This window comes from Heterocephalus glaber, unplaced genomic scaffold (assembly GCF_053883595.1).
Source record: "Heterocephalus glaber isolate CG9 unplaced genomic scaffold, H.glaber_assembly_v1.0 deba00000818, whole genome shotgun sequence".
Lineage (NCBI taxonomy): Eukaryota > Metazoa > Chordata > Mammalia > Rodentia > Bathyergidae > Heterocephalus > Heterocephalus glaber.
The window spans coordinates 19351003-19367936 of record NW_028258164.1 but is presented as its reverse complement, the minus strand read 5'-3'; the positions used below and the strand labels follow the sequence as shown (position 1 = coordinate 19367936).

The 16934-nt window shown below is 45.6% G+C and overlaps 1 protein-coding gene and 1 long non-coding RNA gene across 6 annotated transcripts in view; one reads left to right on the top strand and one right to left on the bottom strand.

Moving 5' to 3' along the window:
- Window positions 1–1289: 1289 nt before the first annotated feature.
- On the bottom strand, window positions 1290–9441 carry LOC147828985 (uncharacterized). The gene is made up of 2 exons (XR_015449963.1): window positions 8526–9441; window positions 1290–2638 (listed from the first exon to the last, which is right to left on the bottom strand). It is a non-coding gene; the product is annotated as an uncharacterized LOC147828985 (long non-coding RNA).
- A 3633-nt stretch (window positions 9442–13074) lies between these two features.
- Esyt2 (extended synaptotagmin 2) overlaps window positions 13075–16934 on the top strand; it is a 103318-nt gene continuing 99458 nt past the window's right edge. The window contains exon 1 of one of the 5 annotated variants that reach the window (XM_021240952.2): window positions 13075–13699. In XM_021240952.2, coding sequence (XP_021096611.2) covers window positions 13370–13699 — 330 coding nt within the window. In that variant the 5' untranslated portion in view covers window positions 13075–13369. The remainder of the gene's footprint in view (window positions 13700–16934) is intronic. The other 4 variants (XM_013078036.3, XM_004860316.4, XM_021240950.2 and 1 more) reach the window with 4 other exon arrangements.

Below are 16934 nucleotides of genomic sequence, written 5' to 3'. Positions count from 1 at the left end.
AATGGAGACTAAGAGAACAATACAAAAAATAAACAAATTGAAGAGTTGATTCTTCAAAAGAATAAATAAAAATGACAAACCCTTAGCTAACCTTATCAAAAAAGGAAATTGCAAATCCATGCAATTAGGAATGAAAAGAGTGAAATCACAACAGATCCAGCAGAAATCCAGAGGATCATCAATACCTACTTTGAGAAACTATAGTCCAATAAAATGGAAAACACAGAAGAAATGGTCAGATTCCTAGATAAATATGAATTGCCAAAGTTGAATGAAGAAGATACAAAAATTCTAAACACCCCAATATCAATCAGTGATGTTGAAAATGTAATTAAAAATTTACCAAAAAAGAAAAGCCCAGGTCCTGATGGCTTCATTGCTGAATTCTACAAGACATTTAGGGAAGAGCTAATGCCACTACTTCTCAAAACTCTTCAATGAAATTGAAAGGGAAGTGATACTCCCAAATTCATTCCTGGAAGCAAGCATCACCTTGATCACAAAAGTAAAGAAAGACCCAACCAAAAAAGAGAACTGATAGGGAAAAGTTTTAGATGACTTAATAGACTGAATATTAAGGTAGTTGTAGAAGCAAAATAAGTAATGTGTTCTTTTAAGATTTGCTTTTCTGTCCCGGCCCGCGGGTAAGTCAACGGAGACCCTAGAGGGGGAGCGAGGATGAGAGGGGACAGGGGACACGAGAGATGGAGACAAGACAGGTTTCTGATCAAGTCTCGTTTATTGCAGAAGCTGTTACAACATATATACCGTAGGGCTAGAGGGGAGGAGCAAGAGGAGGGTACTGGGGCTACTTCCTTGTTGCCGGGTAGATTTGTAGCAGGCCCGGATATGTCCGTAAAAGGCACTCAAGATTTCCAGCGGGGGGGGGCAGGGCCCCCTACAGGTCCTCCCTTTTAAAATTATTTTTTAGAAAAGCGTCAGGAGAATCAAGCCTGCGGGGGCTGAGCCTGTCTTGGGTCAGAGCAACATACGTGTCTGCACCATGCACCTTACCCGTCATCGGTTAACCAGAGAGTCAAGGCTCTGGCACCTGTCTTAGGCGGCACACGAGGGCTCTCTCATTGCATGGCACGCTTGCTCAGTTGCCCGTCATTGGCTTGCCAGCCCGCTCACCAGGTAGGGCGAGAATTTTTACGCCGTGGCAGAGATGGAATCGGCCCATGTGGCGTATGTCCAGCCAACATCCTGACAGTAATTTACCGCTGATTTTGACGTACATCTTTGTCTCCACTATAGCTCCAGGGGAAATCACAACCTTACAAAATCAGAACTATCCGAGGACATTTTAGTTACTAAGATTAACATAGGTTAAAATACAAAGGGGAATACAAGGCTTTTAAATCATATCAGCCTGAACCTTTTATCTAAAAATCAAAGCGATTTCTACGTATAAGCATTGGTATCCATTGTATGCAGCAGCATGACAATAACAGACAAACACATACAATTGCAACGGCAAGAAACAATTGTTTTACCCATTGTAGGTTGGGTAGCCATGAGGTCAACCATTTAAATAGGTCTCCGCCATCCTCATTGTGCACCTTATTAGCCAGGTCTTTCAATTGTTTTATTGTATCATCGATTTTTTCTCCATTGTCAGTCAAATTAAAACAACACATATTTTTTATTTTTTCACAGCCCTGGTGATGAAAAAGCAACAAATAATCTATTGCTGCTCGATTATCCAAAATAGCTTGTCTTTGTTCCTGTAATTCTTGATTAATCAACGCCAGGGCGGTGGAGGTGGCATTCAATCCTTTTACCACTTTACAGGCCAATCTTCGTACTGCTGCTTCCGCATGCACCCCGATGGACGGCAGCGCAACAAAAGACCCTATCATGACTAACACTTCTGCATCAGTCAATAGACCCACATCATCATTACATCCCGGGGCGGTATACGGCGACCACCGTCTAATTCGATTAGGTACAATCAAATCAGTTCTGTCTGGTAATATCACAGCCAACCGACTCAAGCAACAACGAGTGTCACTCAAGTTGGCCGGAATGTAATTAAAAGTTTCCCTTTCACAAGTGTAAAACCAACCCATTGGCAAAGAGACATGGCAATTACTATACATAATTTCTTGTTCAACACGGCAGGACATGTTTTCCAAACGTTTAACTTGCAGACATTTAGTTGTACAATTTCTGTATACAGCACATTCGGTCTTATTAGACATAATTACCTTAGGTGAATATAATTTGACAGCATTCTTGGGCCTGTGACAAGTAGCAGATCCCCAATTGTAACTATCTGCATATGTGAGATTTTTTCCTGGGATATCTTTAAACAGAGTATAAGGCCGCAATGATTCCAATGGGGTACATACAGGAACGAGGCAACTTCCCAACATATAATGAAAGTTTACATCAGCACTTAGACAAAACTCAGACAAGTTGAGCGAGCCTGCCAACTGAATCCATATATTTTTCATGTGGTCTAACCCTTCTGAAGGCGACATCACCCCTACCCTGGTCAGCAACATTAGGGGAACTAGACATTTCCAGCTCATCCTATTCTTGTTTTCGGATCGTTCATTCAGCCAGATGTCCTTCACGAATTCCCTCTTCATTGTGCGCCGGAGGTCCAAACTTTAAATGATGACGATGTTCCCTAAGATCACATGATATAAATTTCACTAAGGAGTCCCTTTGAGGAATTAAGACCAGAACAATATTTTCTGGGTGGCCACTTCTATATTCATCAAAGGGAGTTCCCATCTAAAAATCACTTTAATCTAATAAATTCCAGTGATACCTTGATCCAAGAGAAAAGCATATCTTTTAACAAAATAACATCATCAATGTAACAATGGGTGAATATCCCTTAAAGAGAAAAGAACATTTTGAGCTCAATTACATGACCACAAACAACAAACACTAGACAAACATGTAAGACGGTGTAGAACATCAGGGTGCACCCAAACATTACTAGATAAGCTGAATTATATCCTTGCTCATTTTAAATTGAAATTGTGGGCGCCATTGTTAACTGATCAGGATTGGACAACGTCAGGTCATCGGCATCATCAGCACGCCCATCAACTTGTTTTACTAGGCGTTCTGGGAGCCATCTGGCTGACTTCATTTCCTTGGAATAAATACACACTGACCCTCGGCCCCAGATAAGTACAGGATCGGGCCCGTGCCATGAGTGGTCCAGGGGGTCTTTCCACATCACCGAGGCAAATTGTCGTTGCGTCTCTGGTTGCCAGAAACGATTGGCTGCAGATGAACCTTTGGCATCCAAATTTAAGAAGTTAAGAATAAATAGTGCATGTGATATCAGATTTCTAGGAGACCCCTTGGTAGGGTACCATTCCCCCTTTTTTATTTTGTCTAAAGTAATTTTGAGTGTGAGATTAGCCCTTTCTATAATGCCTTGTCCTTGAGGATTATATGGGATTCCCGTTATATGTGTTATTTCAAATTGTTTGCAAAAGTTGGAGAAGCCAGAGCTGGTATAGCCGGGACCATTGTCTGTTTTAATTTGTTGTGGGCATCCAAGTACTGAGAAGGCAATGAGGAGATGAGCGATGACATGTTTAGTAGCTTCCCCGGACTGCAGGGTGGCAAATATGAATCCACTATAGGTATCAATGTTAACATGTATATATTTAAGATTTCCAAATTCAGGGTAATGCGTGATGTCCATTTGCCAGAGGGCATTCGGAATCAAGCCACGAGGATTAACTCCCAGATGAGGTGTAGGAAGGTGTAGAGTGCACGTAGGGCAGGCCTTAACAATTTGTCTAGCTTGTTCTCTAGTAAGCTTATACATAAGGCGAAGCGTGTGAGCATTAAGATGATGCAGTTGGTGTGCCTTTTGTGCCTGGTCAATTGGAATGGGGGCATCAGTATTTATTGAACAGGCCAAAACTTGAGGTCTTGTAGCTAGGTCTGCTAAGCGGTTGCCCTGTGTGAGTGGGCCAGGTAAGTTAGAGTGGGCACGAAGGTGTCCAATGAAAAAGGATTCGGATCTCTTTCTGATTAAATCTTGTAATTGGAGGAAGAGACCACCAGTCTGAGAAGCAAGTTTGATCAATCCACATGTTTCCAATAAGGGGACAGATTGAGCAATATAAGCACTGTCAGTAAAAAGATTAAAAGCTCGGGCAGGGAATGTAGAAAAGACCGCTATAACTGCCTGCAGCTCGGTTAATTGGGCCGAAGAGTGGGCGGTTTGGAACTGGGCAATGTTATCGTCCCACACATAGGCAGCCATCCCAGTGGAAGAACCATCTGTAAAAACGGATAGGGCTTCTGGCAGAGGAGAACAAGAAGTGACCTTTGGGAAAATGAAGTCATGTCTGTTAGCAAAGTCAATGAGTTTGTTGGGAGGATAGTGATTGTCCAATGATCCTGAATAAGAAGCGAGAGCAATTGGCCAGGAATCGGTAGTCTGCATAAGCCAATCGATTTGATCTTTAAGGTAGGGTTGGATAATGACATCAGGTTCCTTTCCAAAGTACATCTTTCCATGGTCTCTACCTAGAACAATCAGGTCTGCAACTGCAACATAATAAGGGTAAAAGGCCCGCTTAGGGGAAACTGGGAGATGAACCCATAAAAGGGGAGCGGTTTGCCAAAAAACAGCGGTGGGAGAGAGAGAGGTTCTGCAAACGATATATTGTAAAGGAGAGTTATAATCTACAAAGGTAATTGTCTGATTTTGAATGGCTTGTTCTACTGTGCTGATGGCTTTGCGCCCCTCAGCAGTGAGCTCCCGAGGCGAAGTGGGGTGGCTATCACCTTGCAGGGTATCATAGAGAGGCTTCAGGTCATGTTTAGTGAGCTTTAAATAGGGCATAAGCCAATTAATATCTCCGAGCAGTTTTTGGAAGTCATTCAGAGTTTTAAGACCGTCCAGCCGCAAGGTGAGCTTCTGGGAGGAAATGTGACGTCCCTTCATCTGAAATCCGAGGTAACTGTAAGGGTCTTTTAGTTGAACCTTATCAGGGGCAATCTGGAGGCCACAAGATTCAAGGGCCCGCCGAAGGTCAGCATAACAAGCCAAAACCTCACTTCCCAATTGTCCCGCCACGAGAATATCATCCATGTAATGGATAATATACATTTGAGGCCAATTGTCTCGGGTGGATTGAAGTGCTGTGGCTACAAATGACTGGCATAGGGTGGGACTATTGGCCATGCCTTGGGGTAGCACTAGCCATTGAAAGCGCTGCATTGGGGCGCAGAAATTGGTCGCCGGGAGGCTAAAAGCGAAGCGTTTTTGATCTGCAGGATGTAAGGGAATGGTGAAAAAACAATCCTTTAAATCAATAATAACCTTATAATATCCAAGGGGGATGGCTACCGGTGAGGGAAGACCAGGTTGTAAAGCTCCCATGAGTACCATAGTTTTATTAACTGCTCTGAGATCTTGCAAGAGCCTCCATTTTCCCGACCGTTTTTTAATGACAAAAATGGGAGTATTCCAAGGGGAGTGACTAGGAATGATATGGCCAGCATAAAGCTGCTCCTGCACCAGCTGTTGAGCTGCTAACAACTTCTCCTTGGAGAGGGGCCACTGATCGACCCACACTGGATCATCTGAGAGCCAGGTGATCTTTTCAGCATGGACCGCAGGAGTGTCAGCGACCCCTATGGAAAATGGCCCAACCCTGCTCGAGGGGGCCGAGGGACAGGCTCAATGGGGTGAGTAAGGCTAGTAGGGTGTTTTCCCAGCCCTGTTCCTGGAATGTACCCATTTTTAAACATCTGCATAGTGACAATTTCATTGGGGCTGGAAATAATTATCCCCATTTGTGATAATAGGTCTCTCCCCCATAAGTTAATGGGTAACCCTGAGATGATATAAGGTTGAATGGTGCCCTGATTACCATCTTGGTCCCTCCAGGTCAGATCTTTGGCACTTTGTTTAGGATTTTGACTTTGCCCTATACCCTTGAGATGGGTGAGGGTGTCCTTCAATGGCCACGCCTGAGGCCAATCCTCTCCCTTTATGATAGTTACATCGGCACCAGTGTCAACCAGCCCAGAAAATTGTCTCCCATCTAACCACAAGGTCATGAGAGGCTTTTGTGCTGAAAGTACCTCCGACCAGTAGACATCAGATGAGCCGAAACCCTGGCTGCCTCGGGCGTTTTTAAGAGCCTTATTAGAGGTGGAGAGAAGGGGAAGGAGTAACAATTGGGCAAACCTTTGGTCTGATTGAATGGTATTAATAACTTTGGGGGAAGAAACCATAACTTTAATTTCCCCAGAGTAGTCACTATCAATCACTCCTGGGTAAACCAGCAGTCCATTCATGGTACTGCTGCTTCGGCCTATTACGAGGCCAAAGGTCTCCTTAGGTAAGGGTCCAAAGACTCCCGTAGCAAGGGCCTGAACTCCCATTTCTGGGGTCAATACTGTGTGGGTGGTGGCACTGAGGTCCAATCCGGCACTTCCTTTTGTGGCTCTGACGAGGTCTGAAATGGATTGCTGTTTATTGGAGCAAAATTGAGCGCCCCGTAAATTTGTTTGGAATTGGGGGCCCGGGGCTGGCCCCCTTTCCCGTTTCCCGAATTCAAACCCTGGAGAGGGGGGAGGGGTCGACCCTGGGCATCAGTCTTGGATCGGCACTCACTCGCCCAATGCCTCCCCCGATTGCATCGGGGGCAGGGCCCTGGGGGCGGAGCGTCGGGGCCCTGCATTTTAGCGGTCGGGCATTCTCTAGCAAAATGGCCGATGGCCCCACACCGGAAGCATTTATTGCCGACGTGGCGTTGTAAGAATTGTTTGACTGTGAAGCCTTGCATGGCGGCCGCCATGGCAAGGCCCTGTTGGTAGGCGGCCCCAATCTCAGAACAAAGGCGAATGTAGCCGGAAAGGTCAGTTTTCTTTTTATAGGGGCGGATAGCGGCCTGACAGGCGGCATTGGCGTTCTCAAAAGCAAGCTGTTTAACAAAATCTGTCCCTGTCTCTGCGCTCCCAAAAATCCGGCCTGCCGCCGTGAGAAGGCGGTGGACAAAGTCCGCAAACGGCTCGTCCGGCCCCTGCCGGATATTAGTGAGGGAGGCACTCACGTCTCCTTTGGAAGGAAGTTTCCTCCAGGCCCTAGTGGCTGCGGTCTGAATCTGGGCATACAACCCCACGTCAAATTGCATTTGCTGGTCATTAGCGGCGTAGGCCCCCTCCCCAAGAAGCATGTCAAGCACCCAACCATTCCCCGCCTGAGCATTGCGTCTAGCGGTCTCTCGACAATTCTCAACATACTCAGATTTCCATAATAAGTAGTCACCTCCTGCAAGGGTGGCACGGGCCAGAGTCTGCCAATCAATTGGGGTGAGCCAATTTTCTGCCACCGATTCTAGAATAGCCATGGTGTAAGGTGCAGTGGCCCCGTACTGAGCCGCAGCCGTTTTAAGCTCTTTAATAACCTTAAAATCAAAGCCGCCATGGTGTCTCCATGCCTGACCCTGTGCGTCAACAGTCTCAGTGACAGGGAAGGCTTCCACGGGCTCAAGTTCTAGGGGTACCCTTGACCCGGACGGCACCCTGGGGGCCGCCCCTCTAATGGGGGGTCGTGGCTTATGGGTGTCCTCTCTAGGGACATTTCCATGAGCCTTGCCTGTTCTTAAGCCCTCAAGCTGGGTAATAAGTTCTTGATGTTCCTTTTCTAACCTTATCTGTTCTTTTAGAAAGTCTATTTTGTCCCGGAGTTCCTTTTGGGGATCAACAACAGGATAGGCCAAAGCGGGAGTGCTGGGGCCTGGACGGATATAAGGAGGGGGGCACCCAGAGCCGCCCCGCAATGCTTCCCCCGCAGACTCGTCAGTTCCGGAGTCCTTTTGGGGTGGATCTGGGGGCGGAGGCAAGCAGCGATAGGCTTGAAGGGAGGGATATAGGGGCGGAACCTCCCGCGAGGGTGGGGTTGCCTTAGAGGCAGTGATGGAGGAAGAGGAAGCGGGGGTCCGGCAAGGCTTTGCCTTATAGGGCTTGGCAGGGATCGCGGCCGTCTGGGATTGGTCCGAGGGAACGTTATGTCCGTCGGGGGCGGGATCATCATCACTGTCAAAGGACATCAAGTCCTCTTCCTCGTCTGGCGAGGAAGGCGTGGCCTTAACTGGCCTGGGTCCCAGCGCCATATTGGCGTCCCGGGGAACTGCGTCAGTGTCACCAGCGGGTGTTAGCTCCTCACCACTACGGAGGGCTACCTCCCCAACCTGTATAGCCTGAGCTACCAGTGGATCCCTTGCTTTTTGGGAAATAATATCATTAATCAAATTCCAATATGAGAACGCCGCAATCGGGACCTTCCCGGGTCCACAAGTGGCATAATAATCCTGGAGAGCCTCCCCCACCTTTTTCCATCTCTCTTCGTCAATGGTTCCCTCAGCAGGGAACCAGGGACAGAGATGTTTAATAAAATCAAAAAATTTCAGCAATTGTTTGACTGTAACCTTTACCCCTCGTGCCTGTAATGTCTTCTTGAGACCTTGCACAAACAGTTCGTGCTGACTAATGCCCTGTCCCATAATCGCTGCTCAACTTACCGAGGTGCAAAAAGACGGCAGGTCCACGTCAATCGCAAGCCTCTTCTATGTCGAGTATGCTCTTTGTTCCTCAATCTTAATCTTAGGGCCCCTGAGCAGCGTCCTTCACTGGATCCCCCGTTCTCTGGCCCCACGTTGGGCGCCACTTGTCCCGGCCCGCGGGTAAGTCAACGGAGACCCTAGAGGGGGAGCGAGGATGAGAGGGGACAGGGGACACGAGAGATGGAGACAAGACAGGTTTCTGATCAAGTCTCGTTTATTGCAGAAGCTGTTACAACATATATACCGTAGGGCTAGAGGGGAGGAGCAAGAGGAGGGTACTGGGGCTACTTCCTTGTTGCCGGGTAGATTTGTAGCAGGCCCGGATATGTCCGTAAAAGGCACTCAAGATTTCCAGCGGGGGGGGGCAGGGCCCCCTACACTTTTCCCATAACGCTCTTTGTTTAAGGTGAAGGCAATCTGACTCTTGAACCAGTAACTTCATTAACCTAACAAAGTTGCAATGCCAGGGTGAATTTACAATGTAGAGGTGCCTATCTTGTGTCTGTGACTTGTAAATAGGAACTGGAATTGTATTTACACATTAAAGACCACTAGGGATGCGATAATGGCTAAAAAGGACATAAAAAGGGAAACACTGAACAAAGGGGCACATGGATACTAACCAGAGAGGTTTCTGGCGGTCCCGCCTGCTCGCGAGTAGAAATTTTATTATTTTACCCGAATTCTGTGCCTCCATGTATTTCTTTTGGAGATTTCTGGAACAGAACCACAGGCCAATCTCCCTAATGAACATAAATGCAAATATCCTCAATATGATACTAGCAAACAGAATACAGAGGATCATCAAGAAGATCATACACCCTGATGAAGTTGATTCATTCCAGACATGCAGAAATGGTTCAACGTATGTAAATCAATAAATGTAATATACTATATTAACAGAGTCAAGAACAAAAATCATATGATCATCTCAATAGATACAGAAAAAGTGTTTGACAAAACCTAACACCCATTCATGATAAAAACCCTACAGAAAATTGGAATAGATGGTCTTTATCTCAACCTGATAAAAGCTGTCTATGAAAAACCAACAGGCAACATCATACTAAATGGTCAAACACTGAAATCTTTCACATTAAAATTAAGAATAAGACAAGGATGTACACTATCATCAATCCTGTTCAATATAGTTCTGGAAACATTAGCCACAGCAATTAGACACAAGAAAGAAAAGGAATAAAGATGGAAAAGGAAGAAGTTAAACTGTCATTATTTGGTGACAACATGATACTCTACATAGAAGACCAAAAAAACTCTGCTAAAAATCTTATAGACTTAATTGCCAGGTTCAGTAGAGTAGCTAGATACGAGATCAACACTCAAAAAACAATAGTCTTCTTGTACACAAATAACAGACTCACTGAGAGAGAAATTAGGGAAACAATTCCTTTCACAATAGCACCCAAAAAAATGAAATATCTAGGAATCTATCTAACAAAGAATGTAAAAGACCTCTACCTTGAAAACTACAGCACTCTGATAAAAGAGATTGAAGAGGATATAAGAAAATGGAAAGACATCCCTTGTTCCTGGGTAGGAAGAACCAATATAGTGAAAATGGCCATACTTCCAAAACTGCTATATACATTCAATGCAATCCCAATTGAAATGCCAACAGTATATTTCACAGAACTAGAGAAAACAATCCAAAAATTCATTCAGAGCCAGAAGAGACCTAGAATAGCAAAAGCAATTCTAGGCAACAAAGACATGACAGGGGGTATCAAAATCCCCAACATGCAACTATACTACAAAGCCACTGTGATAAAAACAGCATGGTACTGCCAAAGAAACAGATCCGAGGATCAATGGAACAGATTAGAAGATGCAGAAACAACTCTAGACATACTAAGCCACCTCGTCTTTGACAAAGGAGCCAAACACCCTCATTGTAGGAAATATAGTCTTTTTAATAAATGGTGCTTGAAAAACTGGATTTCAACCTACCAAAGATTAAAACTAGACTCATTATCTTTCGCCATGCACTAAACTTAAAGTGAAATGGATAAAAGATCTAAATTTTTTTTTTTTTTTGGTACCGGGGATTGAACTCGGGACCTGTGCTTATGAGGCAGGCGGCGGATCCCCGGCCCCAAAGATCTAAATATTAAGACAGAAACACTAAACTTGCTGGAAGAGAGGTTAGGAAGAACTCTTGAAGACACTGGCAAAGGAAAAGACTCTGTGAACAAAATCTCAGTAGCATTGGAACTAGCACAAAGAATCAACAACTGGGATCTCATCTTATTAAAAAGCTTCTGGCCGGGGACTTAGTTCAGTGGTTCCGGCGCCTGCCTTGCAAGCCCAAGGTCCCAAGTTCCATCCCCAGTACCAAAAAAATAAAAAAATTTGGGCCGGGGGTTTAGCTCAGTGGTGCCGCCGCCTGCCTCGCAAGCGCAAGGATCCGAGTTCGATCCCTGGTACCAAAAAAAAAAAAAAAAAAAAAAAAGCTGCCCTGAAAGAAAAACCACCCTCAGAGCTAGGAGACACCTATAATGTGGGAAAAAATTTTTTACCAGCTGTTCCTCAGACAAAGGACTACTATATAGAGTATATAAAGAACTTTACCAAAACAGACCCCCAAATTTAAAGACCCAATCCAAAAATGGGCCTCTGAAATAAAGAGACATTTCTCAGATGAAGAAGTAGAAGCAGTAAATAAACATATGAAAAAATGTTCAACATCACTGGTCATTTGAGAGATGCAGATGAAAACAACACTGAGATTCTATCTCCAAAAAGAATATCTGCTATCAAGAAATCAAGGAATAACAAATGCTTAAGGGGTTGTGGGGAGAAAGGAACCCTGCTCCATTGTTGGCAGGACCACAGACTCGTGCAACCACTGTGGAAATCAATATGGAGATACCTCAAAGAACTAGGAATAGAGGTCCCTTTTGATCCAGCTATTCCCCTGCTGGGTATCTTCCCAAAAGAATTAAAAACATCTTATCATAGTGATATATGCGCACCCATGTTTATAGCGGCGTAGTTTGTAGCACCTAAATCTTGAAAACAGCCCAAGTGCCCATCAACTGGTGATTGGATAAAGAAGATGTGGTTGGTTTTTTTTTTAATAAAATGGAGTACTACTCAACCATAAAGAATGATAAATTAGACATTTATAGCTAAACGGATGCACCTTGAGGTCATACTCTTAAGTGAAATAAATAGGACACACACGTATAAATACTCAGTAGTTCCTCTGGTGTGAGAAACTGAAAGTGTAAATGAGGATCAAAATGTATAACAGATAATGTGAAATAGGGAAAAAAGTTCCAAAGGGGAAGGGGATGGGGAAGGAGTTGGGAAAGGACTAAATATGAGAAAAGGGGAAAAAAAAGTAGCACTTCTCTCTGAAAGGAGACAGGCTGAACTTCCCAGCTGAGTACAGAAATGCTGACAATGACACTCTCCTCCAAGACTACAATGCCTTTCCTTGGGGAACTGTCAACACAGAAGGACGGAGGGAACACGAAGAGCCTACAGGAGACTGGGGGGTTATAAAGGGCAAACATTTGCAAAAATCTAGTAACTGGACCAGGGACAGAAGCTCACTGGGGGCTACAAAGGAAGCTGGTATTCTATGGGGACATTTTACTTTCAGTCATCTATTTCACATTCCTAGGTCAAATGCTTGAGAGCAAACAGTGTAGGATTTCTTGCGACGTTTGTTCCTACAAGTCTTTACAGGATCCAAATAATATAATCTTAGAGAAAAGACTTCAAAAAAGAGGAAGCCTTCTCCTCCTCCCCTGTGTGAACAAGGGAATCTCTTATTTAGATGTTATTAAAACTGTCTGAATGAAAGGTAGCATTAAGAGCATTAAGGTGGTACACAGGAAACTGGGTTGAGACACCGTTTTATTTACAATTTACGTGCTATAATTTGGTGCTAAGGCGCACTCACAGCACTACAACCATATTGAGAAACATTCCTCTCACAGCGTGCCTGTGCACAGCAAGTGCAAAGGATCTGGCACGCCTAGGAAAGTGACTGAGTTTATTCATTCCTACTACCAAGCCATGGGAACAGGGTCAGAAACACCCAAGCGAGATGCTCTCTTCCAGTGTGCGGCTTTAAGGAAACGCAAACCACCGCAGCCACCGCTGGTTTCCGGGAGGGAGTCAGGGTGGAGTGACCAGCCCCCGCGGTCTGCACGAACCCGGCGGGGTCCTGGCAGGCCAAAAGCACAGGCCCGGCTTCCGTCGGGCACCCACCCTGCCCGTCCACTCAGAGGAGACAACGAGCCGACCACGAAAGGCAAGCACGGGACCCTAAGGAATCTTCTCGCGGAACCCCGCCCCGCCCAGCGCGATGACGTCACGCACCGCCCCTCCTCGGGCGCCAGGGCCTGAGGCGCTAGGGTGTGGCCGACTCGGCATGATGACGTCATGCCCCAAACCCGGGCGGAGCACGCGGGACCGTGGGATGGGGCCGGTCAGGCGTAATGACGTCGCGCGCTACCAACCCTAGGCTGTCCAGCAGAACCCCTCAGAGCTGCGCCAGGCGGGGCGGGGCGGTCCCGGGGTGAGGACGAGCCGCACCGCCCACCTCCTGGCCGTCCCACTGAGCCCTTGAGAGCGTTGCTGACCGGGCCCGGCGTGCTCACGCCGCGCACCGCCCATTCAAGGCGGGGCGGGCGAGACCCCTCTGAGTTGCGCTGGGCGGGGCCGGCGGGAGGGCCTCGGCCGCGCGGGCTGTTTTCTCAGATCGTCGCTGGCGCGCGGGGCTGACTGATTCAGGGTCTACACAAGCGCCGCGCCCACCTCGGCAGGCGATGAGTGGCTCGGGGGACGAGGCCCCGCGGGCCGGCGCGGGGGGAACCGGGGACCGCGCGGCGCCCGAGCCCCCTGGCGGCATGCTGAGCCTGGACGTGCTGGGGCTGCTAGCGCAGTTGGCGCGCAGCTTCGCGCTGCTGCTGCCGGTGTACGCGCTCGGCTACCTGGGGTTGAGCTTCAGCTGGGTGCTGCTGGCGCTCGGGTTGCTCGCCTGGTGCCGCCGCAGCCGCGGCCTGAAGGCCAGCCGCCTGTGCCGTGCCCTGGCGCTGCTGGAAGACGAAGAGCGCGCCGTGCGCCTGGGGGTGCGCGCCTGCGACCTGCCGGCGTGGGTGAGTACGGCGGGACCCCACGCCCCGACCCTTAGCCGGGTACGCACCACCTGGACCCTCTCACCGAGCCCCGGGCCGGAGTGTCGGCCTGATCAGGGTCCGTACCCGGCCTCCCAACCCCGGGATCTGTCTGCGGGCTCAGCGTCCTGATCCTCAGCCCGGAGCACACAGCCCGTTGCAGGTTCCGACTGCCGCCGCCTCTCCGGCCCACCTGCTCGGGTGCGCCTGCGATCTCCCTGCTCGCCACCGCTTCCCGGGTCCCCACCCGAGTCCGGTGTCCCCATCCCCCGTCCTGCCCTTGGCGAGGTGTCGGGGCCACTGTCTGCGCCCAGGGCTGTCCTCGTTGCCCCGCCCTGCGGGTCGGGAAGTACAGAGAACGGTGTCTGGAAAGACAGTGGCGGGCGCGGTTCGGCGGGGTTTCTGCTATTCGGAGCCTCTGGGCGACTCTGAGGCCCAGGTTTCCTTCTCTCCTATCTGAAAGATGTAGTGACCGCTGTCCTGTGAGGACTTATTCCTTTCTTAGTTGTTTGTGACACAGAAGAATGGGTGTACTGAAAGATTTACTGATATTCACGGTAATTGAAACGTGTTTTGTTTTGCCAGTACCCGGTTGTGAGAGTGAGCCTTTCTGTATAGGGTCATATATGACAGAAAGTTGTGGAAGAGTTACACTCATAACAAGAATTACCATATTGCTTACTCCTTTTTTATTTGGAGCAATTGTCAACATGTTTATAGAGCATAGAAACAAATGGAGTTGGCTTCATCATTTTCCTCCTCTCTTCCTAATTTTTTCTTAGCGATGAATTGGTGTCACAGTTTCAGACTGTGGGAAATAGTGCTTTTTAAAAAGATAAATGACGCTTACCTTAGACTTGATGTAAACTAATGTGAGACAGTGGCTGCAGTGACTTTCAGAAGAGTCATTTTCTCTAGTGGAAAATAGGGCCTAGAGAATGCTTCCTGTTTCCAGCTAGGCAACATGTGGGAAGTAAGGCATGGAATGTAGGACACAAATGGCCAACAAACAAAAATTAGAAAGCAGGAACACCTAAAATGATAAAGGAAAGAAATAGCACTTTGTGATGACAAATAACAATTGAGATAAGAATACCAAGGACTTCAGGAATTTAAATATGTGGGACAAGAGTATTTTGGAGAATCAGAGTAACTATTAGCATAGTTTTTAGCTATTGGCAGTAGAAAACAGGAAGTTAGAGTAACCAAGATGAGAAAAATCACGAACAGAGGTGGGTTTCTTTTGTTTTGTTTTTGTTTTTTGGAGACAGGGTCTTGTTCGAAGTTCAGACTGGCCTAGAACTCAGTATGTAGTTAGGTTGGCCTGGAGCTTCCTGTGATCCTTGTGATCTTCCTGCATTTGCCTCCAGGGCTGGGATTACAGGCTTGCTCCACCAGGCAGGGCCAGAGGTGTACTTTGAAAAGCAAAAGGATTTTGACTGGACATCTTGTGTTTATAATAAATCAAATGCTTCACAAAGGTAGCTAAAAACAGCAGGTAAAATTACTAAGAAAACAACATAAGGCTGAAATCTGTAGGAAGAGAGTGGTAATAACTTTCACAAATACTTGGTTATTGAGCAATTGACTGATTAATTTGCTTGTAAGAAAAAAGTATATGAAACAGGCTATTTTCACATAGTGAATTAAATACTATTACTATTTTGCCATTTTGAAGAACTAATTAATTTTAGTGGAATAAATAGGTGATTAGACAGTGTCTTTTCATGGACTTTTAAAAAATCTGCTTGAACCATAATTTTTTATCTTATAAAAGAATTTGTATTTTCTCCAGAAATTTTCATTGTGTTATTCTGATTTTGTATTTGAGCTCATAACACAAACACACATACTTAAATACACCTATATTGCTTAGAAAGCTTCCTGAAAGATTCTCATGAAACTTGACAGGATCATAACCAAGGTCTTAGGTAGATTTGGGGGGATTATCTCTTTTTTTTAATCCTCATGAGTTATTATCATAATAAATCCAGTAAGCTGCATGGTCTAGGATTGTGCCTGAAGCTCTGCCACTGGAATTGGCAGGGAGCAAATCAACAATAAAAAGCCTTAAGAGAAGTTAAGATTTCAGTATTACTAATACTTTGATTTTTACTGTGGGTCTTTGGGGTTTCAGATTCTTGGGCTTTTGAACAAGACGTATTTGTATACCCCAAAGACTACATGTTTTCATAATGTTGGTGGAAGCTGATAGAAATATGGTGGAAGTATGGGAAACCATTAATGAATATGGTATTTTGAATGTATTCACTGACAGCTTTTCCTCATTTTATTTAATAAAAATTTAGGCATGATATACTTATAGAAAAATGTAGAAATGACATAATTAAAGAATATTAGTACTTTGAGAAAAAATATATGTAGTTTCTAAATTGAGACTATTAGGGTATGGAAAGATGGCTTTCATTTAACATGTGATAGTTTTTCAAGAGTATGGGCCTGCAGCTTTAATGTAAACCGTTTAAGTCATTCTTCCACTCTTCTTTCCATAAACAGGGAAAAGGCCTGTCAGGCTTGATGGATTCATGATGGAGCTTTTTATTGTATAAATAGCTACCTTGTATTAGTGGGGCCCTAGAAAGTTACTCTGAAGAATTTTTTTGAAGAGCTTCTGTAGAAATGAATAAAGACAGTTTTTCATTGCTATTTTTATTTATTTGAAAATTTAGAACTTGGAGGTTCTAATAACCTGTGTGACTTTTGCCTGCTTTTTACTATTGTTCATATTGCTGATGTTATGTGCAAATATATAGAAACCCAAACCTGTTGTGTGGTATAGCTCAACTTGCGGGACAGTTGGTCTTATTAGTCAGGTATTTGGACTATTGAGAAAGCAAAGTTAGCTTTCTTGGATAGTATTGCACACAAGCTTTCTTTGGGGAAACTTTCTCCTCATTGTTCTTCTGGAAAGTTAGGAAAATTTAAGTATAGCCAAAATGCAGTACATTTAGTATAAGAACAAAATTTTAAAATGTGCTGTGGCCTCATAAATAAAGGGTAAATATTTGCTTTTTCTTTCAATGTTAATCATTGACTTACTACTTTCACAAAATTTTGTGAAGATTGATGAAAGAAAGTAGATGATAGTTCAGAATTCTTTTAACTGAGTACTACATCCCAGAGTGTTTCTGTGGTCTGAGAAGCTGCGATGGGGTTATAGGTGCTCAGGGTTTCTTGTTTACACCCCTGTGGCTGA